This window comes from Corvus brachyrhynchos, unplaced genomic scaffold (genome assembly GCF_000691975.1).
Source record: "Corvus brachyrhynchos isolate BGI_N302 unplaced genomic scaffold, ASM69197v1 scaffold167, whole genome shotgun sequence".
Lineage (NCBI taxonomy): Eukaryota > Metazoa > Chordata > Aves > Passeriformes > Corvidae > Corvus > Corvus brachyrhynchos.
In genome coordinates, this window is record NW_008239547.1 from 3,296,993 (window position 1) to 3,323,565 (window position 26,573).

A 26,573-nucleotide genomic window follows, 5' to 3' on the forward strand; every position below is an offset into this window, starting at 1 on the left:
TAGCTAACCCAATGGAAAAGCCTTCATATTTGGGATTGTCTATGCGTGATTGAACACAGGCTACAGCTGTGAGATTCAGAAAGCCTACATCTGCAGAAAGACATCTGCATATCTGCGCTGTTGCTTGGACTTTACCTACACAACCACGCCATAGCAACACAAGGCATTTGGCTTTCTGCTTGCATATGGCACTTGAATTACACATGCAATTAATTAGACATGGATGATAACAGGCAAGATTCTTCTGAACTAATTCTGGGGAATTTTTAAATTATTTTTTTTAGTTCTAAAAGCTAGCTTATAACTTTAAATGGTAACGAAAAATGCACATGTATCTCTTTTTCTTTGCTGAGAGTGTTGTTTTCAGAACACACTATTTTGCAATAGTCCCTATTTCGCATTAGAGGAGAGCTTCAGATGCAAAAGAAAACCTTCATACTGAATGTTTAAGGGGGGCAGTGTTTCCTGGTGAAAATTATCATTTCTTAAAAAGGAGACTACTGCTTTCTTCATGCTTGGATTTAAATACTGAGCTATTTAAAAACTGTTAATGTAGAGGGGGAAAAAAAAGGAATAGTTGCTACACCCAGTGCTGTGTCTCTGACAAACATGAGAACTGATCTGTTTTTTCAGTTTTCAGTTTTGACACAGTAAACAAGGATGTCCCTGTCAACCTCTCCCCTCTGAGAAATCTCTAGCTGTCTCATCTTCATTCTCTTGAACTTTGTGGAAATGAAGCAGCAAAAAAATTTATCTTAAAGTACATGTTTAAGCCAAGTGTCATTTCCAAGAAAAGGAGAGGAAGAGCTGACTACAAAACCAAGAAACAGTGCTGACTACAGGGGGACAATCTCTTCCCCAGTCCTGCTGGCCACACTGTTTCTGACACAGGCCAGGATGGCACTGGTGGTCTGGCTACCTGGGCACATGGTGGGTCAGGTTCAGCTTCTGTTGACCAACACCCCCAGGTCCTTTCCTGCTGGCAGCTTTCCAGATACTTCTCCAAGCCTGGAATGCTACATGGGGTTATTGTAGTCCAACTGCAGCGCCTGGCACTTTGTCCTGTTGAACCTCAGACCTCTGGCCTCTTCCAATCCATCTAGCCTGTCCAGATCCCCCTGCAGAGCCTTCCTGCCCTCCAGCAGATCAATACTCCCACCCCACTTGCTGTCTCTGCAAACTGACTGAGGGTGCCCTTAATCCCCTCATCCATATCATTGATAAAGATCCTAAACAGGACTGGCCCCAATACCAAGCCCAGGGGAACACCACTGGTGACCAGTGACCAGCTGGATGTCATTCCATTCACCAACACTCCCTGGGCCCGGCCATCTTGACAGTTTTCTACCCAGCCAAGAGCACACCGGTCCAAGCCATGGGCAGCCAGTTTCTCCAGGAGATGCCATGGGAAATGGTGTCAAAGGCTTTACTAAGGTCCAGGTAGACACATCCGCAGCCTCTCTCTCATCCACTAAGTGGGTCTCCTTGTCATGGAAGGGGATCAGGTTGGTCAAGCAGGACTTGCCTTTCACAAATCCATCCTGGCTAGGCTTGATCCCCTGGTTTCATGTGTCACATGACAGCACTCAAGATGATGTGTTCCATGACCTTCCCTGGCACCTAGGTCAGGCCGACAGGCTTGTAGATCCCTGGATCCCGCATTCAGCCCTTCTTGTAGGAAGAATTTAATGGCATTAATTTTGTTAAATTAATGCCATTCGTGAAGTCCTGATGCTTGTGTTGGTGCTAAGTATACACTTAATATCTTTTCCGCCCCAAATCTTGCCTAACGGGGTAAGTAGGATCCCTTATACCAGAAGGGTTTTCAAACTTCTCCAGAAGAGTGACAAAGTCTCTGCTCTGCCGTATCAGAACGGCTTGGAAAGGTCAAGCCAGCTTGGCAATGCTCCAAGTCAATATGAAGGATTTAAACCAAAGAGCTGAGCTCTATGTGTACAGCCCCCCTGTATTGGGTTTAGTAAATGATCACATGGCAGGTCACTCCAGAGCCACACATTACAGCTGAAAGCCAACTGTAACTGCAGAAAATACAGATGCAGCTGGGCAGGTTTTTGTTCTGGCTGCCATGTGAAAGCCATTCCCGGAGCTGTTCACTACCTCCGTGTGCTCAGCAAAGTGCTCCCTCACCCCACTGCGATTACTCATGTGAAGCCTCTGTGTTTGTGCTCAACAACATACCAAAGCCAAATAATTTTTTTCCTACAAAACCAAGCACAATTTCTATTCATAAAATTAGGCTCCAGTAACAATATAACACACTAGTCCATCACCTAACTTTTAATGAGTGCTTTTTCCAGTGAAGAAGATACACAGCTAGGAAAAATATGGAGAGGCTACTAATCAGGCTTAGTTATCCAGGGATTTAGCTTAGAATCATTCTGGAGAACATGAATAGTCAACTGAAAAACAGTATGGGAACAGAAACGGTCTGTGGAGAGAAGAGCCACAGGATTTTCTTCCTTAGAAGAACTATCAAATTGTACCTTATTTCACAGATAGCTGCTCTTTTTTGCAAAACCCAGAATCGAGTAATTGACTGGCAATGCCCCAGATCTGTGTTTCTAGGCAATACTTCTTTCATGGAAAAGAATGCCATTTTGAGAATTTGTTCATCCCCATGCTTTAGTAACATGAAAACATTCACAATTGATAAAGGCACAGGGAAGGACACTCGGGAGATCCCAAAGCATTTAAAAACAGTCTATCGCAGCAATTGCACAGCCGATTCAAGAAAGGCAATTGAAGCATTTGAGCAGAAACACTTCAAAGCAAATAGCTGAGCTGATATGTGTTCATTATCTGTATCCAGTTTAATTCTACAAAATTAGTCTGCAGAGGTTCATTTATAAGCAAGGATTAGTTTCAGGCAAGACCAACCAGGACAGAAACTACAAGCAAGTGACCTTGCTAAACACTCCTCAAAAGCTTTACAAAGCCCTGATTGTTCACGGTCTTTAGCAAACAGTCCATGTATCAGGTGACTCCAATAGCTTTCAGCATAGTGCCTTCAATCCAAGCAGCAAATAGTACAGACAGTTAACACCTTTTATGCGAGTATCAAACATTCTGGCTTTTTACATGGCTAGTCATATTAGTGGGCCAATGAGAATTTAACAATAATTGCTTCACACACACACTGCAACTCTCAAACATTTAAGAAAAGATGTGCTCAGTATAAGAGGGCAATGTTTGGGAAAGTCTATAGATTCAGTCCTTTATCCAGTCATTTCTTAAGACATAGTCATAAACCCAGCATCTCTGAATACTTAACAGAACAAAAAACTTATCTACAGCCATTTCGTTTCCTCCTACTTTCCTGTTTCAGTGGCAAGTACTTTTAAAATACTTCACACAGCTTTTAACACTGTTTAGTTCTCAGCACATGTTAATCTCACATGCCTTTTTGATAGGTTTGTTACTACGAAGGCCCTTCCATATGCGCTGGAATCTTCTCCCTGCTGACATGCTTTCGATAAAACCACTGTTGTTGCCATTTCACAGAAAGATGTTTAGAAACCACAACTCTAAAAAAACAGTAAGAGGTTAGCAGGGCTGGGGAGGGAAACAGCAGAGACCATAAGAAGCATTTTCTTTCAAGTATTTGGTCTAAGGTGTATCACCAACAGGATGCTGGTTGACCAACTAAGGTTTTAAATTCACTGGCTGCACTGAAGAATGTTTTAAGTTGCATCCTCTGCTATTTGTTTAAGAAACATCTCAGAGAGACATAGGACACGGTCCAGTGAAGATCCAACTGAATTTCAGTAAGAGCATGACAGGGTGGATACCAGGCTTTCAATAACCCCCTCAAGCCCATTTCAGAACAGCAATGTAAGGGTGAAATAACTGAGTCCTCTCCCTGCCTTCACTGCCACTAATATGGCACACACCTGGTTATGCAACAAGCCACTTCCAGATGAAACACAACAGACATTTTTGGCTGAGTTAGCATACAATCAGGCCAATGATCAGGTACAAGGCAGGCAGCAGCAGCAATGCTTCCCCCCCCAGAAGCAGGCAGCCAGGGTGAAGCTTCAGCCAAGGAAATACAGGCTGCCATCTATTTCCACGTCCTCACTGCAGCAACTCCAATAATACTGCAGTCACAGTACAAGTCAGGTCAGCTCACTCATTCAACTGCCTCAGCTGGGAAGGAATTTGCCTTGAACAGGTAGTGGCAGCATGTGAACCCCTCTCCCCTTCCACACAGCACATGAACTATATCCTGCAAGGCTATGAAAACAAATGAACTCACTGCTTGTGTTAAATAAAATACCACCTCCCATATGGCACTTCGAACTGCATTTCCTTCAGAAACAAAACCCTTCTATCTACCCCTCCCTCAACTGCAGCTTCAGATCTTGAAATCTTAGTAATTAATCCCTGCTTTAAATCAAACATAATTCCAGCATTCTTGATACAGGAACTATTTTATTTTAGTCATGACCTTAATCACAAAGCATGTTTCATAAATATTAGAAAGAAAAAAGCCTTACCATTTTCTATCACAATAAAGAAGTCAAACTATCCAACTCAATAATAAGAGACACAATAATGCCTCCTCCAACACTGTCAATCCTCTATTAAAAAAAAAGAGATTACCTGAGAGATATGGTTGATGGAGGACTCCATCCTCCGTAGCTGGGACGCTTGGATGTCCAGAAGTTGTAATACATTGTTGGCCAGTGCATTGATCTGATAAGCAACACTGGCTAGAGACTGAGTTGTGTAGGCTTTGGTCTCTTCTAATGCTTTCCTTTTATCTGGAGCCTGTAAAGCAAAAGAACAAGACATCTGCTTTAGGCCATGAAAAGATGGGGGAAAAGGACAGGAACAAAAGATACAACCTGTGTTTGGAAGAATCTGTAATCAAGAAGGTCTGATTGAGCAGCCAAAGTACTTGATCTGCATAAGATTTTAAAAATTCTCAATCAGACGGAGGAGATAAAGTATTTGAAAAATACTTAACGATAATAAATTTACATGCCAAGAAACAATTCATTCAGTAGGAAAAATAACACTACTGTGATTTGTTGGAGTCAAGTTTCTAAAGCCTGTCCAATACCTCATTTCTCAAAAAGCCCCACAAACACTGAAATGCTCCTTTTGCCATCTCTTACGAGGTCATGCAGCCCAGGCTAATCAAGACAGAAAAATATTTTCTCACAGTGGGGTGTCCCCTATTCCACATGCCATCTACAAAGCCAACCCTCCAGCTATGCTGGCTTCTCCTCTTACAAACCACGAGAAGGGAGAGTAGAGCATCAGGACGGCATGCACAGAGGCCTCCTGTATGCAGAAGTACTTGTGAAATTACCCCTCCTCACACAAAAGGTTAATAGATTATCCTTGACAGCTGAGAAAGTTCATCATTGACTGAGAAGACACACGTATTTTGAGGTATCAGAAAGGAACATATGCTTCCCCCTGAAGGGTAAAAATATAGGGAAAGGATAACTTGAAATCACACCTTGTTAAGGTAAAGTCCTCAATCTGTCCTGAGGCATGGTTCCCAAGTCAGAGGGCAGGTTACTGTCCAAGATCAGGAACTGTTTACATTACTTGAGTTGCATGGCCCAAGTAAGTCCCTCCTCTCTGGCAGGATGGGAGATACCAACACCACCTCTACCATGAAAACACACAGACAGAACCCATTTTGAAGTACTCCCTGTATCACACCTTAGGAGCTGGCAGTGGAGGCCATGTACTTCATCTGTTACCCAACTTGCAAACTGCAGCTATCCAGAATTTCCTTTTCTTCCATTTGCAATAGAGATGCACTGCATAAGGAAGAGTTTGCAATACACAATGACTCAGTGCTACTATAGTTTCTTCCCAATTTTATGTATCTGTGGAATAAACAGTAGATCTCAGCAACCAAAAGAAAAGGTTCATAGTAATAGCCCCTTCCAACTAGACTTCTATTTTTATTGTTGATTTCTTTGAATAACACTACACACATTGTATGCAAGAGTTACAATGTTAAGCACAAAGCAAGGAAACAAAGACATTCCATTAGCATTCAACTGAGCCCTATGTTTTCCACTTTCCATACACTCATTCATTTTTAAATCCTGTCTCTTGTTTTTAAGAGGAAAACCAGAAGGCAAGCTGTTCATATACATTATAAAAGTTTCATCATGACCTAAATACTGCAACATATAATGCTATGCTACATTTTGATTATATATTTTTTAAACATGGGTGAATTGCTCCAGTCCAGGAATTTTGTTCATATTCATGACTAACATTCCGAGTCATGTTTGACACTTATTAGTGACACTTGACACTTGGTTAATGCCATCCTTCAAATGGAATTCATATACAGATGCTTCTAAAATGTGAAGCAGCAAGAATGATTCAGTGTAATCTGTTGCCAAAAGGCAGAACAGCTATTGCATGTACTAAAGATACACTACGTAAACCCCCATTTTTTAGTATTTCCAAATGCAAGCAAAGCTACCTTTCATCTAAAAAAAGTATTGACACATGTAGCTGTAAGAAAAAATTAGTAAAAGTCACTTTGCTTCTTTAGAAAACAGAACCTGCAAAACAACTACTAGAGGTTCAAGAAACCCATTTCCAAAAGCACTCTGGCTTTCCAAAGAGGCATTTTAAACTTCAAACCACCACTAGCAGTGTCTTCAAAAACACTGTCCTACTGATCTACAGCCTAAAGAAAACAACTGATAATTTATACACAAACTTCTGCCACTGCGGGAAATGGTAAAAATGCAGGTAGCAGCTTCAGTGGTGTCTGAAATAAAAGGTTTACTGAACCAGACATAACCAAGAAAGCAGCAATCAAGATTAGTGTAACTTCATATAAACTCAGGTGTAGATCTGTAGCCTTTACTCAAGCAGTTTTCATATTGCAAAGTTTCAATTAAATACTGTTAGGCTAAACACTAAGAGGTGACAAAGTCACAGCACTCCATTACTGAGTGCTGTCAAATGAGAAAACTTCAGTGTATAACAAGTTTCTTTTCATCTATAATGATTCATTGATTAAATGCCTTGTTCTCATTTGCCTAAGCACCAAATGTTTTAGTTATTTGCTCAAATTACTAGTTCGGCAGCAGGATTAAATGAACATAGGTGAGATGTGGAATGCATTTCATGTCCTGTAAGAACTAGATTAGGAACATTTTCAAGCCTTGCAGATAATTCAGGCAATTTCAGTTTGCAGATAACAGTTTAGATTAGAACTAACTTGACATACAGTCTTTTGCAGTATTTTATTGAGAACTGCTGGCATCCACAAGATACAAGCTAAAAGCTTCACAGACAGCAAAGGCGGGAGGGTAGAGGGAGAAGCCAAGAACTGTGTGACAGAAACAGGAGGGAGCCGGGAGTTCCAATGTTCTTCAACTGTTACTTTCACATCTCTTTTTAAGCAAAAACTGAAAGCAGCATAGAAGATAATGCACATGTTTACATTCAACGTAATACATAATCACTAGTTAACTACTCAATTTTAAGACAACACATTACAAAGACTGCCACCTGCCTTCTTTCCTAACGGTTCAGAATTACTTTGCCATCTCATATTAAAAGCTTCAAAGAAACTGGTTTTTTTCCAGTTGTCCTTGATAGAAACTAAATTTGATGTCCTTCAGTAGCAAAGTGGATATTCTTTACAGAACATTGCAGCTTTTGAAGTTTCCCTCCTGTAAGCTCCCACCTTTAGTTTCCCACTGTAAGCCCCAGTTCACCTTTAACAGTCTTGTTACTATGACAAAATTGCTGTTTGAAATTGCTTTCACATAATTGCTTTAACACTAAAAAATTAAAAAAGAAAACCTCTTATATAATTTAATGGGGTACATAAAGAGACAGTTTAAACTACATGGCAGTCCACACTGCATACCATGTATTTTTGTCTAATGCAACTTGTATTATAAAGCTTGCTTGGAAAGTTTACATAAATACTATAGTAAAGCCAAAACTGGTTCTGCACCCAAGCAACTGACACAATAAAAAGAAAGTAGAAGTTTAATTACTGAGTCTTCAGTTCAGTGACATGTCAAGGTCAAATGATGAGGAACCTGTCCATCACTCTACAGCTGATCTTTACAAGTCACATTTTTTTCCCCTCTCCAAACTGCCACCCACACAGGCACAACCCCGCAACATTGTGTGTGCATTGTTCAAGCCATCTGCCCTCCCATCTCTCTCTCTCAGCTAATTCCCACCATCTTCCACAGTTCATACAGCACACAACTGCATGTACAGGCTCCCTCCACAAATCTCATCAGCTCACACTGCAAATCATCTTCAGAAGTCAAACTTCTACTGCAAACACACCAGTCCACACCCTCAGTACCTGTTGTCCAACCTTTCTTCTCCCTCTCTCAACTTCAGTTCCATTCACTGGGCTTAAAACTCCCTGTAAGATAAATTCCCCACCAGAACAACTGGTTCCATTTGAGAAAGGTCAGAGAGTAGCTCATCAGATCACACCAAAGCTGGCTGGCATAGCAAAACCAAATCAAAATGCATCCTTAGTATGTGGCATGGGTTGCTCCACATTTTTCATCTTCAGCTGTTGGAATATGTGCAAATTCAAGTTCAGAAAAACTCATCCAGGATATACTAATAGAGAACTGCCCTAAAGCAGCCCAATAATCAGCAAGTTAAACAGAGCTCTTAAGTATTCAGAGCCCAATACCTGTTCAGGTGCTTGGAGTTCTGTTGCTGGGCTTAATCACACTCCACAATCAAGCTATAGAACAGCTTTACACTCAGTTCTATTTGCCTTTGCTGTCACTGCTCATGCAGCTTTAACAAATACAACGCTGCAGTACATTTGTGTTTGCTTCACAAGTAAACACAAGATAATTGTTCAGTTTTACATTTCAGTCTTTTTGAAAAAGAATTCCACCTATCATTAATTGATTAAAGAGAAAATTAGGATTACTACAATCAGTTGCCACAGGAATTCAATCTCTATCGTCCATCAGCATTCACATAATGCAACCATGCAAAAGTCATCAACACATCCATTAGTTCTCTTTTGTCCATCTCATCATGTGTCAATCTTTGATATTTACAGAATGCATGCTTTCTGATAACACAAACACTACAGTTGAGGTTTCCAACTCCTGTTTCCGTCACTAAGGTCTTGCCATTTTAGCTCAGAGATCCATATCAAACCACCCAGTAAAATTTTTATCTTATGTTAACTACAACCCACAGCATCTCATTTTTCAAGTCAATAGGAAATACTTTTATAGAATGGTGAAGATGTACATTCTGGAAGTGGCTTGGAGATTTCTAGACATCAGTACTTTAACCTGCCTGAGAACTAGCTGGGGACATTCCAAAGCAGAAGGAATGGATTTCTGAAAAGTGGTTTCCCCACTCAGAAAACAGGAGCAAACCTCCCTAAAGCAAGAGCTTGTAACACTATGTGGAACTTCAGATATATGAGTCTGAAGTTGCTGCTTCACTGATCTGATAAGGTTTTTAACAATGCAAAGCTGGTCTTGAGGGTTTATTTGTTACTTCTGACTGCTAATTGCAAAAGGCTTGGACATCTCCAAACTACTCACAATACATGTTCTTAGACCAAGTATTCCACATCCAAGCTGCAGTAATGTGTTTTTAAAAGGTTTAAATATGCCATATACACTAGATTAGACTTTTGGCTCCAGAGGTAAAAACAGTTTATGTTGAATATCATGTCCTGAGATCACTGTAAATAACTGAGGAGTTACACACTGAAATAAGTGGGTACCCCACAGATACAGGTTCTCCCTCACCCATTTTCCAGAGCTTGTCAGACTGCTTTTTGAACACACTGCACCATGGTAGACTTTCTGGCTGTTACTGATGGTTATTACATCAGAGTATCAGTTATAAATGGAAGAAGAGAGTCACACTGGCAAGTCACAGCAGCAAGTGCCACAAGTTTCTATATTCTGAAGAACTTTCAGGAGCCAACTACCTACTTGGAAGCCATCCAAGTAGATCTACACAGACAGTGGTTATTAGTAGCAGGTACCCAGAATGGAGCATTCAGGGTTTCTATCATCACAGAGATAGCATTAAGGGATACATAACATTCCAAAGTGGCATGGGAAACTAAGGTTTCAAAATTTACAAAAAGGGATTGCTTACATTACGTATGCTATACAGGTAAAAACAGAGCATTGATCAGGTGTGTCAGTTGTCTCCTGCAACAGGTCTACTGTGCTTGTGCCACACAGCAATCCCATTGAAGAAATTCTCTCTGCAATGCATTAGGCTAGGCAACGCGTTTACTTCAAGGGGATGATGTGCTGAGTGCATCCCAATATCCACAGACCTACATTGGCTTGGAATTTACCTGCCTACAAATTACAGAGTTCCACACTGATCAGCACCTCAATTCCCCCACTGGAAAGTGAAGTAAGCCATCAGGAGAGTTAGCTCACAAGTTCAAACTGAACCTTCTTCCAGCATACTAGGACGAAAGGCACCCTCCCATAGCAGCACAGACAAGGCTGTAGAGGGTCACCAGTACACTTCATCTATGGTCTTTCTTCAACATATGCAGATCACTATCCGTACTCTTGTTACTGGAACCACTTGCTCCACCGTTCATGTCAATATTATCATCAGTAAAAACAACTGTGGGAAATTTAAAAGCAAGAATTTATGTGGGGACAAAGAACAGGAAGGGATTTAGTCCAAGTACAGCCTGATAAAACGAGAGGATCAGCCCAGCCTCCATATGAAGGGGAACTAAAGCCAAAAAGCCACACACATTCCAGATCACTAGCAAATTTCAACTAAAATTCGGCATGACAAAGATCAGTACTAAAGTACGTGCAATATAGAAATGTTCAAGGGTTTTACTGAAGTGATTTTTGCCATAACTTGTCATTTTGTAATACTTTTCTACCATTTCTGAATTTGTGAGTGTGCAAGTAAAAGCTCAAGGTTTTAATTACCCCATAGCTTGCAAGCTATTAATAGCAACATATTGCAGTCACTGAACATGTCCACCTCCTGTCCAAGGCCTCTCCAGGGAGCTGGCAGTCAATCCTTCACTGACAGTGAAAACAAGAAATAGAACAGACTATTCAACACACCTCTCTCTACACATAGTGGGAAGTAGTGTCAAATAGAAATATCAAAGCTCTCGATTACTTAAATAACTAATTGTTCCAGGAACATGGAGGAATTTGAAAGCCAAGTATGGTATGGAAGGATGCCTAACCATTCAGAACAGTTCTAAACCCCAAGACCCCTCTCACTATGGAAACCCCAGAACTGAAATCAGCATGATTAAAATTCTTTGAAGTTCATTCAGTAAACAATAATTCTTCCCATCTACTAAGGCAGAAATCCTCAATAAACATGGCAAAGCTAGCATCTACAATTCAACTCAAGGGACTTTCCTTCCAGCATCTAAAACAAAAAAACCCACTGGTATGAAATAATACCATGTCTGTTGAGTTTCTCCAGATAAGATGCAGTAACTCAGCTATACAAAACGCAGAGAAACTGGTAGAACTTGGAATCTCTTCTCCCCAGGTAAAGACCTTGCACAATAAAGCCGGCATTAACTCAAGGCACCAGAAGATGAGATGATCACCCACCACCATCACTAGACTGCAGTCCACAAACAAGATTTCAGTCTGTTTCTTTTTAGAAACACTATCTTGACAAAAATCATTGACTAGTAAGCTTCTTTATCTCAAGGGTCAAGACACATACCAAATTACTGTTTAACAAACACATACAACAGTGTAACCAGCACTGCCTGTAATTCGCAAACTCTGTTTCAGACAGGCCCTTCCCCCAAATCCTGTACACGCTAGACAATCAGCTAGAAGCAAATCCTTCATTTCCATCAATAATATTCCCTTGACCAGTCCTGAATAGCCTTGATAGCAAATTAGCATTTCTATGGGCTGAGACCAATTTAGTCAATCTCACTGTGTCCCTGCTGATTTTCTTTTACTTGAAAGTTGCTTTTCATTCTGTTGACTAACAGAAAATAGAAGAGTCTCAAATTTTTAATCATCATCTTTTTTCTGCAGAAGGTAGAGGAAGAAAAGCTTCTTTATTAAGGGGAGAAGTTACTTCCAATGGAAAATTTCAGGGACATATACATATCATATATACACACACACACATACACACTTAATAAATAACTTAAAAAACAAAACAAAAAAAAAAAAACCTAAGGAATTCCATTTTAATCCAGGCTGCAAACATTATAGCAAGAAACAAATCTCCAATAGGAATGTGATTTACAAAGCAATGCAGACTCTGACAGATGGAGCCTGGGAAGGTACATGCCAGCTGCTCTGTAAGTAGCATTTTCTGCCCAATGCAACAAACAAGGTACATGTTAGCTCTGGACTAAACCCTTATTAAAAACCTATACATATATACTATATATATATTTTTATATATAATATATAAAAATACTGTTGAAAATGTAATTTTCAGTTCTTCTGCCAACTCAAATCAAAGAGATGTCTTAGTAAATATGTTGGCACAATACATTGTTGCTGTCAGTTGTCACAGTCTGTCTATACAAGCATAATGGCATGCCACACTGAACTCAAGTGACAGAAGCAGACATGCCCATGTGTCATTTTCACACAACCCTTGTACACTCAATTAGCAAGGCTTCAAGACTGCACACACAGCAAGGGTAAGAAATTTGGTCCAAGTCTTATACTGTGTGTTTTACATGATTTAGACAACATAAGCTTCAGTACAGAAACCACATATTCTGTTCCTGTAAAGCACAGCCCAATAGTAGCATATACAGTTGCTTCAAAACTACACCTTGAACTTTCTTGCAGTGTCTGTGATTTGCCATATGACATCAAACACAATTTTCTTCAGAGCTGACATAAAACAGGCTCTGACATCAGAGATATCAGCCAGAGCTGCAGAGTGGTGGATTCACCATGCCTAGAGGAACTTAAATGATGTGTAGATGTGGCACCTAGGACATGGTTTACTGGTGGACTTGATGGCCTTAAAGGTCTTCTCCAATCTAAATAATTTTATGATTCTGTTATTCTAAGGCCACCCTTGGACTGTCAGACAGAAAAAGAAATCCTTGGCACTTCCATAGCAGTCTTCTTCCTTCAACACTAAGAAAACTACCCAAGGCTTTGGAGCATATGATTATTTTGGCACACTAGACAGCAGATAACAGGGAATTAGAGAACTTACAGTGCACAGACAAACAAATAGAATGGCTCTCAAACATTGATCTTTTGTTCTTGTAATAGAGCTTGAAATTAAAATGGCTTTCTGTTTACTTTCCTAAGTGATGGCACCCACCCACAAATTTTAGCTCATCTAGCAAGACATGCTCCTTGGTAAGTCAGAGACTTATTTTTCACTCTTTTTTTCTAGTGAGAATAAGAAGGAGACACTTCAGCATTTATTAGTTACATTAATATCCTCTTTGTAATGTAACGGCAGCAACATAGAACCAACACAGAACCAAACTCAAGTTTCTCTAAATAGAGAGAAAAATCAGAACTGGATAGACTTTCATGTTATGCAAGCCTTCGAATCAAGACAGCTCAGAGTAATCTGCTTTGGGGAAAAGCTTTTCAGTTCACACCTTGTGAAAAAGCTTCATTGTCCACAACAAGGTTTCCTCCTATGGATTTTGTTCACCTCTTCAGTTTACTCTCAAGGACTGGTGACTGCTGACATGAAGTCTTTTATTTCCGTTTTGACAAATTAAACTGAAGGTCTAAACCCAGAATACAACAAATCTATATATAAACACAAGGAACATGCTAAAATTTTATGATCTTCATAGGTAAGCTTCAAATACTACCTTTTTCTTTCCAGATTCTCACTCTCTAATCCTCCCTACCTTCTACGCAGGCCTAGAATCATACCAGATAGCATTGAGCAAGCAAGGTTAAAACAACAGGATTTAGCATAAAGGATCAAATTACAGTCTCATCTCAGCATGTCCTGGTATGACAGATTATTATCAAAGACATTCCAGTATTCAAAGGATGGCTACAAAAAAGATGGAATCTCCCTTTTTACAAGTTACTCCTGGGGAGATTCTGGTTAGACACAGTAGGAAAATTTTTCACAATGAGAGCAAGCAGTCAGTCATTGGAATAATTTCGTCAGGGAATTGGTGGAATCCCCAACACTGGACACCTTTAACATTCAACTGGACAGGGTGCTGGGGCATCTTGTGTAGATGATGCTTTCTTTTGCCCAAGAAAAGTTGGACCAGATGATTCTTAAGGCCCCCTTCCAACCTGGTATTCTATTGCTCTGAACCCCTACAACAGGGCAACCTCAACTTCTGTGTGCAAAACAAACACTCAATGTCAGCATCTGCTAAAGGATTGGTCCAGAACCAAGCAAGCTCAAAGCTACACTCTGCACTGCAACAGGTTTCTCTCCATGGAGATGTCAGAGATGTTGCACGACAACAAAGCAGTCAGGGAAGTGGGAAAATAGAGCACAGAAAGTCATTAGCAGGCCTGTCCAGCTCCAGGGAGAATCTCAAGGCAACAAAATGTAGAGCCAAGAGCTACACTGGCCTTTGGACAATCAGCAAATTTCTGGATTGCACGTGTTCCTAATTCAGGAAGAGTTCTCATGTTTAAGAAAGTCACTTTAGACACACAGCTGCTGCCCAGATTTTACAGTTCAGGCAGTTCCCAAACATCACAGTATTTTTAAAACAAAGAAAACAATGGCCATTATAGGATCAAATTCTCTTCTCATGCTTTGAATCTCTACATTGCTGACTATTTAGTGTCTTGAAGATGAATACACTCAGTCCAGCAGAAAATCATCCCATACCTCACTGTACTTAGCAGTGCACTTAGGCCAGAAACTAGTGGATCCCAACAATTTTGTAGCAGATTGTTTCCCAGCACAAGGCATACTCTCACACAGCACACAGGCTATACAGTGATCTCATGGTAATAAAGTAATGGACTGCAATACAAGGAATGATTGTTTTTATAAGAACTTGCATGTAAGTGGAGAAAATCAACCTAGTTTCTGTCTGATCATATAAACAGCTGCTAATATTGCTCAGACTTTTATGCACTCCTGGACCGGACTGTACAATTTTTATCCGATAGTGGCTGTAAGCACACTACATCCAGCTTCTGTTAGAATAATTATTTTTATTATGTTAAAGTTTTGTCCTATGGTTAGCAACAACATTCCAAAATCTTCCATGCAGAAGCTCATTTACATATTGGGTTTTTTCAGTTGCAGCAAGTAGAAGTTTATCCTCTAAAAACCACACACAACAGAGCAAAACAGATGGCTCAGGAGAATGGAGAGTCAATAATATTGTTTCTTTCCCCAACAAAAAGTGAACAGAAGAACAGATTACCATATTTTTTAGTTCTAGTTATCTCCACATCCAGCAATAGGTAAAACCTAATTTACAGAAATCAACAGAAGAAAGCAAGTAAATTCTTTAATCGGAAATATAGCATCAAGCTCAGGAGTGAGAGAATTGCTTTGTTTGGGTTTTCTAAACAAAGTCCTTGGTGAGACAATTGCTGTGGTGTTACAGCAGCAGTTCAAGTAACTTTCCCTAGAAATACAGCTGCAACGTCTCTTGCAGGCACAGTTACAGCACAGCACAGTTTTCTAATCAGTGTTGAAGTTGCACTGGTGTTTTTAAGACGAACCTTCACATGATTTTCAAGACTGCTTCCCCTTCATGTACAATGTAGGGGGCAGATTTAGGCATATGCAGGGCGTGCAAAGAGTCATACAGATTACAGCAGAGCTGCACTTCCATACAATCAGATGCATAAGAACAGTCATATCCCCTGTCTCCCTCCTCCAGCAGTAAAACAAAACCTGAACTATTCTATTGCAGCACTTGTCATAGGGCCATCAGGACACCTTGCTATCTCATCTGTAATCAGCTTGAGTGGCCTTATTACAGCCACAGAGGAGCTGTATTCAGAGAAACAGTCCCCTCACAACAGGAACACATCACCACAGTTGTGTATCCACCCACACCCACACTGCCACTACCTCTGCGTCTGTACACCCAGGAGGAAGCTGGGCTAAAATACAGGGCAGGCCACAGGAGGACACGTATAACAGTGGAGCAGCATGTGGGACAGTGGATCTGTCATTTCCAACTGCTTCAAAGCTTGGGATGGCCTCCCCACACTGCAAGAGGCAGAAGTAGTACTCCAAGAAAATTTTATGCCCATTAAGTCTGCTGGTAAGGCTTACTATCAGAGATAAGAGCTTCACTATGATGTGAGCATCTGCAAGCAAGCCCAGGACTGGAACAATTACATTTCATAAGCTCTGTTCAAAACTAATTTAAAACAGCAAGAAGTGGCTGTGTCAGTAGAGAAGAGGGGGGAAAAAAAAAAAAAGCAGCAGCTATACTCTAAAAACATGCTCTTGGTTTTACCAAAGAATACACAGTATTTACATGTAAATGAAATCCTGCATGAATAGGGGGACAGAAAAGAAAAGCTTTTTATACAAAACCAGCCTAAACACTGAAGATATGTCCAAAGCAAAACTGGAGACTGGTCTTTTTACCACCTCCCCTCCTCACCAGCTCTTGGGTTAGGGAACTGCTTTTCAGCTTTCTGCCTTGTTGCTCTCCAAAGGAAACTGGAAAGCAAAAAACCAAACAGATCGACAGCAAACATGTTTTCTATTCAACAATTACAAAAATTAATTTTTCTGTTCACAAAAGGAGAATTGTCTTATTGTCATGGATGGCCACATTTTTGCACCCATTATACTTAAATGATGATGCATTTTTCTTAACTTTCATAGTGGTTGTTTGCATTTAGTCATTTTCTGAGGAGGCAAGAAGCTTAAATGAGTGCCTTTGCTCATTATTTATGTTCTCTATTTGCATAACTCCTGCACAACTGCTCCATTAAACACCTCTTCCCCTCCAAGGCCAATTTTAAAAAGCCTCCTGCTTTATGAGACTGACAAGTATGACTCACAGTATTCCCCACATTCATTCCCCCAGGCCTCGTGGGATGTTATGCAGCCAGTAAGTACCTGTTCCAGTTCATACTCCCCCACTCCCACTGCTGCTGCAGTAACCCCTTACAGCAACCTGGGAAAACAGTAAAGCTACTTCTCTGCTGTAGGCAGGAGACAAACAGTAACAGTATTTGCTTTTCATATTGTCCTCAGCACCACAGTTAGCCAGAGAGAGTGGCTGAACACAATGAAGGAAGGTTACACTCTTCCCCATTCTTCCTGTGTTCTTACCCACATCAGGAACTTGGAAGTTTCTCAAGACCCTCAAATTGCTTTTCAGTCATCCTTCAAACCATTCCCAATTTCTGTCAGCAAGGCAGAAAGTTATTCAACATAGTAGATAAAGTATAATCTCTTAGAGTTCCTTGCATGCCCAAGGAACACATTTAAATACTCCACACATATGAAATTCAGGACCAAAACCAGCAACTTCTCTCTCCAGCAGAGAAGCAGAAATCAATAGGTACCATATCCCTGCATACTTGGCTTCTATCCCCAGTAAACAAGCTTCTCTCATAATTACAGAAATACCTCCCTCAGCCTCTGAATAGTCAATATTCATTCACTGCAGAGTACTGAGAAGAGCTGATTTTACAGTTCTTGTTCATAGACAGTAGGTTTTCAAGGAGGGAATATGTGCTAGAAAGCTTTCCATTGGCTGTTATCATTCTTCACTGGTTAAAGGACAGACTGATAAAGAGGAATGAAATACACATTCAGAAATGACAGCCACTACTGAAGAGATACAAGATTTCTTACAAAGTAAGCTGCATTGTATGAGCCCAAGCTTCAAACACATCTGTGGCAACAACAATTTCTCCAAGTTAAATATACCTTAGAAATTAGATTCAAAATCTGTTGCAATTTAAGATAAATTCCAGGACTACTGCGGCAACCAGATCATTTCAGTGCTGGGAGAACATATGGTGTGTTGCAGCAGGAAACACCCACGGTATTTGAAGAGAGCCCTTGTAGAGCGAAGCACTTCCAAACCAGACGCATATTTTATCTAATGCAGCTAAAGCCAGGAATCTGCATCATAGAAACAACAACTCCTCCCAGGGATTTAGAAATCCTGCAAGTCAGACAGCAAATAAAAAGCTGAACAATCCCCAGCCAGGTCTCAAAGATCTTGCCAACGTAAGTGCATTGACCCACCATATCTCTACTTGTTAGTCTGACACCCTCTGGACCTTCACTGAAGCATCATCCAAGCCACCTGCCATTAAGCTTCTCAGTGAAAACCCTGGAGGCTACAATCATACTTTATAAAAACCTTTAAGGATCAGGTCCAGCTCTGCTTTGTGGACACATGCATGTTAAGAGAACACCATTCCTGACACATTCACTTTCCTTCACTGTTAAGAGAACCAAAGCCCTCCAAGCAGAATAGTTTCATTAAGCCCATTTTACTCCTTAGTCTCAAAAGAGTAACAAAAGGACCAGCTTCCTGAAGAAGACAGGTTTCTTATAAAGAAAAGGCCTGACTGCATACAAATATGAGAGGCCTCCTAAGAATTTTACTAACAGGGAGAATCACATCAGTCCCATTTTACATTGTCTTCCCAGCTGCATTCCATTTCCTCTGTAGCCTGCTCATCATGGCTTCCCCAGGTACTTACAGACTACTGCATAGACAAGGCTTTAGTCTCAACTCTGTGCCAATAAAGATAATCTAAAAAAGAAATGTGCGTAAATGTCTTCAGTAGCTGCAGGTTTCAAATTACAAAACCCATGCTAGTAGAAACGGTTTGTCGGAAAGGCATCGTGAAAAATAGCTGCATAATGTAAGTTGCAAGGCAGTAAAGGGTATGTATCTGGTAAAAGATTATCTGTGGGGGGAAAAAAAAAAGCCAACAGAAAAACCCCACACTTGCCTGATAAAATATAGCTTAGAAAAAGTATTATGTGAAACACTGGCGTGAAAGTAGCCAGCAGAGTCTACACTTCAATTCCTTTCCAAGAATTGTTATGCTTCAAGTAGTAAACAAACTTTTTTTTTCTTGGAACTATTTGTAAGTACACTACATTCAACTCTAAGGATGTCAAACCAACATTTGTTTTAGTAAGACTCCTCTATGCAAGTTCTGAGAGGTTTTCCTGCTTTCTTAACAAAAGCAGGAACAGTACCACATTTTATTCCTATTTGTCTTTGAGGATACAATAAAGTTAGGACAGTGATGCAGAGTCTCTTTCCCATGAGTTCTTTAACTGGACATCACTACAGTATCAGAGCTTCCTTGTACATGGAGTAGCATGCTTGCACTTTAACTTCTGCTGTATAAAGAGTATACAGAATTGATTGTTTTGGGCTCAGAAAGGGAGGGATGACATTATCACAAATATAATCTGCTATCTTAACATAAACACAAGAAAGATGCAATCTCATTGCAGAAGAGAAAACTTTTGTTGTTCTTTCAGAATGTTCCACAATGTCAGAAGAAACAGTATGGCACACATCTGTGGAGGTTATGAAGAGACCTTATCACAGGGGAGGCTCAAACCAAGGGAAGTTTTGATTTTCAGATACTTTTTCAGTTTGCGAAACCCCAGCACTTAGTAAACATATTTGATCTGGAACCTTTGACAAGACTATTATTAAAAATAAAGTCCCCTTGTAGTAGTCAAAGTAGTCAATCTTTTTCAGAGTTAAACTAATCTGCTTCTTTAGCTCGGCCAGCAGGTTACCTACCAATTCCAACTCACGTTAATACAAACTGCTGAATTTTACAAGTGGTACCAGAAAATGCTATACTCATGTTTCATTCCAAGTTGAAAGTCTCATGCAGGATTCCCCATCCCTCCTTTTCTTCCACAGTAACAGCATCATAGTAACAAATATATGCTCTGCAAAGCATGCATGGCTCCTGTTAACAGCATTAAGGGCTTGCATAAGTAATGAGCAACACTATTTGCACAGTCTCAAGCAAAGGTGGCATCTACGCTCTTATTAATTAACCCAAGGAAAATAATGCATTCCCTCTAAAATCAGGAGGAAGAGTTTAGAGTTCTGCTTTCATCTGCTGCACAGAAAATTGATTCCTCAAAGAGCCCACCTGTTAGAAATGCTGTATTTTCTATTTCAATACCTGGCACTCAGCTGATGAAACACTTGACTGGGCCCCTCCAGCACAGTCAGGACATGCTGACAGGCTGGAGGTGCAGGAGGAAAGGCACCTGAAGTACCATCTTGCTCAGAGCTGTGTTCAGGAGCACACTGCGACCTATTCTCCATAGCACCCTGGTCTTGGCTCTCAAGGGCTCTGTGCAAGTTTTGAGCTGCAAAGGCCTGTTTCTGCAACCCACAGGAGACATCAAGTCTCTGCAGCAGCTGCCTCACCAGCAAGGTCAGGAAAAGGGAGGAACCACACCAAGGCACATTATCTACTATTTCAAATTCAGCAGTTACTTCCCTTTACTTAGGGGTGGAGGGAAGGGAGGATCCCTCTGACCAAGCCCACCCGCTTCTGTCACCAGCACTCAGATTTGGGAAGGGGTGGAAGGAATAGCATCAAAGGAAGACCACTCTAGGAAACACAGATGCTAAAAAGAGCAAGAATGCTCAGGTGATTATGAACAAGCCTGGACACTGAGTAATCGGTGTCCCACAAGTGATTTCCTACCATGGAACAATAAAAACCACGCTATGCTCCTTTAGACTCCAAGTCACTAAATAAGGACTGAATGCAGGCAGAGAGAGCAAGATACCCCCTTATCCCTCAAGACTGTCTTGCTACGCCAGGACTGACACTTTGACCACACAGTTGCCACTGCACTGTTCTGTAGCTGAGCAAGATTTCGGTCACCAGAAATGTCAAACACAGACTGCTTTCACTAACGAGAAATAGAGCGGCATCTTCTCGTGCCTCTGCCAAGACCCACCAACATGCAGACAAACAGTACTGTGAGCATTATGCAACTCCAGAAGTTCACAAAGCAAAAAATTAGAATCTCAAGCTCCTTATGGGAGGCAATACACAAAATTCTTAAAAAGTGACTGCTGCTAATGAGTTCAATGATGGTTTCAGGTGCATATTTTCCCAAAAGAGTCATTACATTGCCTCTGTGCATACTGTCTCTGCATTTCTGTGGACACCCCCTTTTTACAGTGCTGCAGTATAACAGAGGCAGTCTGGAAAGGGGTGGGGTGGCAGGGGGAATCCTTGTGAACAGCACTGGAAGTCCACACAATCAGGTTCTGTTTCCAAATCTGACAATATGTCCCTATATGACCTTCCCTGAGCCAGTTATAAATTCCATGCCTTCACTTATGCTTTTCTAAAATGAATACAGTTCAAAATGCTAAACAAAGATACCGGGAAGTTGCATCAGTTCTTTTGTTTCAGAGTTCAGGGGGTTTTTTTCTGTTAAACTTAGATTAGATACTAACAGGAACTTTGCCCTCAGAGGTACACTTCCTACTTGTACTCAGCCTGCTCCTATACTCTCACCTTCATTACAACTGCCTTCATTCTCCACTTTATGAGACCTTCCCATCTATTTTCTCTTCACTGTAAGAGCTACTTACTGTAACAACCTCCCAAAGAACCAGAGGGAAGTATTAGATTGTTGCCCCGCTTATTCACTCTTCTTTCTTCCTTCCAACAACTCCACAGGACTGTGCACAGCAAGAGCAGCACAGGGAGCAAGAATCACACTTGGCATACACTGACCACAGACAACCTGCAAGCTTCTTCCTTCCAACAATGCACAAACAGAAGGGAGTGGAGAGTGCTTCCCTTGGGGAAGAAACAAAACACACCTGTAAAAGCTTATCCCAATCCCCTTTACTCTGCCTGATTAAGGTAGCACAGTGCTGACACAATGATCTGCTGAAATACCAATGAAATGCAGTGGGAATAGCAGCCAACATCTTGCTGGCTTCTTAAACCAAATATACCAAAATTAATGGACACATTTCAAATTTGGAAAAGCTCATCTCTTATCATCTACCTCCTCTAGACATACAAACCAGACATACAACACTCTAGGATCAGTTTTCTTTAAACTCAGGGTAATCACTTGCTTGATTTAGTGAAGTTGGGCTACAGTCTTCTTGCTGCCTATGAGCTAAAGCTTTATTTTCCAAAATACAAAGACACTTGCATGGGCATAGAAGACCTATACAAGGCACAGAAGAGCTACGAGCCTAACCCACCAACCTGTACCTATATTATTATTAAAAAAAAAAAAAACAAACCAAAACTGCACACAGAACAGTCAGTACCTTTTATACTACTTAAACTACCTTAAAAATATTATTTAAAAGTATGATGCAACACCTTTTTTTAAAGAATATTATTTAAACCTACAAAGCATAATAGATGATACATTGGTATTTTACCTCATTGCTCTCTAATTCTGAACTATATTTGCTGTTACAGAAAGTGAACTTAATTTGTGGGGTTTTTCTCGTTAAATGTTCCAAATATAGCAATTAAACATGGGGAAGAAAAAAATTACTGTATTTACTCTCAATACAACCTAATTAACCTATGAATATAAAAGCATGCAAGTTCTCACAGCACATAAAGATTTTGTATTGGTGACAATTTAAGAAGTTTATCCTTTTAGAGCAGCTCATTCCCTGAATTAGGCATTCTGAGTGAACTTCTTTGTACTGAACTAAGTTAAGCCACTTTCCATGTGTGAGGCAATGAAATCAAATGTCTAACCAGTTACCAACGTTTAAAGAAAAGCCACCAAAAAAGGTTCATTTGTGTTGGAAAGGAAATATCTACTGTATAGGAAGTGTAGAACATCCAACTTATCAAATAAAAAGAATTCCTCTGCATATCTTGGAAGATAACACAAATATTTATGAAACTTATTGCATGCAACACTTCTGCTCAATGCTGCACATTTACTTTTCTACCAGCTGGAAAGATACTTTCATTTTTTTGCAATAGCAGTTAAAAGCATGGACAGATTTCAGTTTGTCTGTTTTACCCAGAATAGCTTGTTAATTCACCGTTCAGTTTCCACATACCAGTCAGAAGCTACAGAAGGAAGTAACATGACAGAAAAACACACATTTAGGCAACACAGCACTTACTTCCTTAAAAGGTCTCTCAATTTATTTTTCTAAGGCTGCTAAATCTACCCACTTGAGACCATCAAGATGAGAACTTACACAAGGAGTGCAAGCTATTTGTTTAGAGATTCGCACAATCATATTAAAATTATATTTGGGCTTAAAAACAAAAATTACAAAGGGATCTTCACAAGTGGTCTAGAAGCTTGAGACTGACAAAAACTATGTATCTGCATGTGCATAAACAAGGCTATAAGGAACACTTGATTTAGACAGTAGAAGAGTTAAAAGCAGCATTTTACAGCACAGAGAGGCCTCTCTGGGATATACCAGTCAACTGAAGTTGTTCAAAAGGAAGTAATCAGTGCAGTAACACTGCAGAAGCTGATTTCCTGTGTCATTCTAATGCTTCATAAGCTAGTTATTGTAGGTCCCTTAAAACATGAAAATAACACAGCCAGAAAAATTACTAGAGAATCTCTATGGAAGTTAGTATTTTTCAGCTGAAGAATCATAACTAGAACTGTAAATGCTTTAACTCTGTTATTTCCATATTAAGTAATACTGATTAAGTTCTTACTGTCTAGGATACTGATGAAACTCCTCACTAGCATCTTCAGCTTTATGCTACAGATTGTCAGTTAACCTTTGCGTTACAAGCACGCCAAAAGGGACTAGTCCCAGAATATACCTGCAGGCAAAAGGAATTGGGGAAGATGTAAACTATGGGAACTTACATTTTGAAAATATATTTTAAAAATTAATACATCTATATATAAGAAAATTTACTTCAGAAGGCAAAAATATTCCTTAAAGATCTAAGGTTCGAAACCTGCTCATAAGACTGTTCAGAGTTTAAGCCTCTGATCTAAAACAGGAGTCTAATTTTCTACCTGCTTGTTACTGAAGCTTCCAACCAGAAAAATCACAGATTTTAAATCTTGTGGAGATTAAATACACTAATGTACTTATAATGCCCTTTTCCTTCTATTCAAAGCCAAAATCACCACCAAAACATCACTATGTATGTACTTCAGTTACTACTTCTACACTTGATTTTCTTTCCTTTTTCCTGTCTCTCTTTCTCTCCCATCCTCCCAAGATTGCCACCATACTGTACTTTCCTTTTGCCACTGCAGGTCCTCCTTAGAAGCTCATTTGCTCTGCTTCTCCCGAACTCTTTTCCCCTCCTCACAAATAAACTTTCTAGATAACCCGAATACACATGATCTGGAGGGCAAACTGTGTTACCAGCCGGCATTCTGATATAGTTACAATGTGCCTTAGCAAGAAACTGTTTCCTGCTTTTCTAAGAACAGCAATTTTTAACTTGAGTTTAGTGACTGCCGTCATCTTTCCTAAATGCTTCAGTAAAAGGATACTTACTATCCATACAGCTACACTCACCGTCAGGGAGCCAAGCTCCAGCCAGGCGAGCTTTTTTCCCCCCCCATGTCACTTTTCTTTTTGAGGAATCCCTAAAGACATTGAAGACAAGTTTTCCTCAAAAAATCAGCATGACTGAAATTTCACCGGAATTATTCTCATCTTAAGTACAAGAGACAAAACAAAATTCCCATATTTTCAAATACAAAATACATATATAGCTTGAATACAGCAATATTAGGGGTGGGAAATTACTGTCCTGCTTAAGTCAGCAAAGAACATAAACCATAACACTGAGAACATGATTTTGTCTGCTATTACAATCACTATAAATTGTTAGTGCCAGCACTCAGAATAGTCTGACAAACCTATTCCATCTCAATGGCACAACTCAGAGTGGGAAACACAGTAATTTTTACCACTATGGAGCACTTAAGCTTTTTCCACTGAAAAAAAAGAAATCCCTCCAAATTCAAAGCAGCTGAACTAAGCCAGCTACATGCTACCAGATAAGTTACAATACATAGCTACTTGTGAAGTATTTCAACATTCACTTCATGGCCAGGTTTCCTGTTCTGGTCTGCCTTTTTTATAAAATTCTCAATTACATTAAACACATAGATTTTTGTATTGTACGTTTGTTAAGCCTCTTCCTTTCCTTGTCTCCCTTCCCACCCCACAATACTCATACCCCCAAATCTCATAACCCAGTGCCCTGTGTGATATTGCCTAATCCGGCAGTGGCCCCACCACAGGCACTGGCAGTATAATCTGTTCAGTAGTCCAACTGGACAGCAGATGGCTTTGCATCCAGCACTGATTAAAAAAAACCACCTCCATCAAACATTTTAAAAAATACAGTTGTATCAATACATTTACCATTTTTACTGAGCAAATGTACAACACATGCAAAATACAAGTGAGGTATATACATTTTCCAAAACTATTGTGCAAGACTGCATTAGGAATTTTGGAATTTCAGCTTCCTTTCAAAAGAGGTAAACACAGCTGTACACAGATAAAACAGACCCCACCAATCCCACATCCAGCTGACCTTGATACTTGAGGTGAAAATGAGCTACCAAATTTAAAAAAAAAAAAAAAAAGGAAAGGGAAAAGCCAGATGACCAGATGGGAATTTACTCAAGTGTTGCATTTATTTGGTTTGTTTGATTGAAGTAAGAAAAGACAAGTTTTATGACTCTGAAGAAAATGATGTTGTAACTGAAGATTCTCTGTACCTTTCTGACATAGAGAAAAGTCAGGAGCAGGAGACACGTCAAAACTTGTACTGCAATTACCATACTCATGTATTTGTCATATTTCCCATGAGTAAAACCAAATGAACCTCGCCTCTTAGAAGCGTTTATATCAGCAGCTTTCTTTGGGTGGAGCAAACAACTCGGAAGCATAAATAGACATTAACTCATACTACCTCACATACCACAAAAAAACCAAAACTTCAAAATATGGCTTGTTAGAGCAGTTTTAATTCAAATATCTCATGAAAAAAAAATCACTTCATATTATTCAAGATGTGTTTCCATATTTGCTGCTCCATTACTAAAAACAGTAAGATAGCTTACCAGCAATGATGGATACCAGAGACTTAAGTAACCTGTATCAGATACTCATCACAGGTGACCTAGTATTAGATTCAACAAGTTCACTCTAGTGAACAGCTATCTAGCAAGTAAAGTTCATTTACCTTTCCCCTTCAAATTTTTTACAGAAAAAAAATGCTGAATTTCAGCATCTCTGGATGGTTCTGCATCCAGACCACTATGACTAAATAAGCAGACTTAGAGAGTCATGTGATGTAAATCCTAAAAAAATAATAATAGTAAATTGTGCTTAAAGTAGCTTCACAAAAATAGATTTAAAGCAAGGCCAAGAAGCACTGGCAATCTATGGGAGAGAAAAAAAATCCACACCGACCGGTGGAGAGACGTTACAACCAATGGAGCCTCTTCCAGCATGAGAGACCCGGTCTGCAGTCACTGTTGTAGGGTGTTAGAGCCGGGCAAGCTGCGAGAGGCACAGATTGCCATTTTGAAACACCGCCTCACGCTCACGGCGGAGCCAGCCCACGGGCAGCCTCCTGCCCCCGCACGCCGCTCCCGCC

The 26,573-nt window shown here is 40.1% G+C and overlaps 1 protein-coding gene across 14 annotated transcripts in view; it reads right to left on the reverse strand.

The window, feature by feature from the left end:
- ABI1 (abl interactor 1) overlaps window positions 1-26,573 on the reverse strand; it is a 77,999-nt gene that overhangs the window by 50,542 nt on the left and 884 nt on the right. For all 14 annotated transcript variants that reach the window (XM_008639245.2, XM_008639250.2, XM_008639251.2 and 11 more), the window contains exon 2: window positions 4,624-4,791. In XM_008639245.2, coding sequence (XP_008637467.1) covers window positions 4,624-4,791 — 168 coding nt within the window. The remainder of the gene's footprint in view (window positions 1-4,623; window positions 4,792-26,573) is intronic.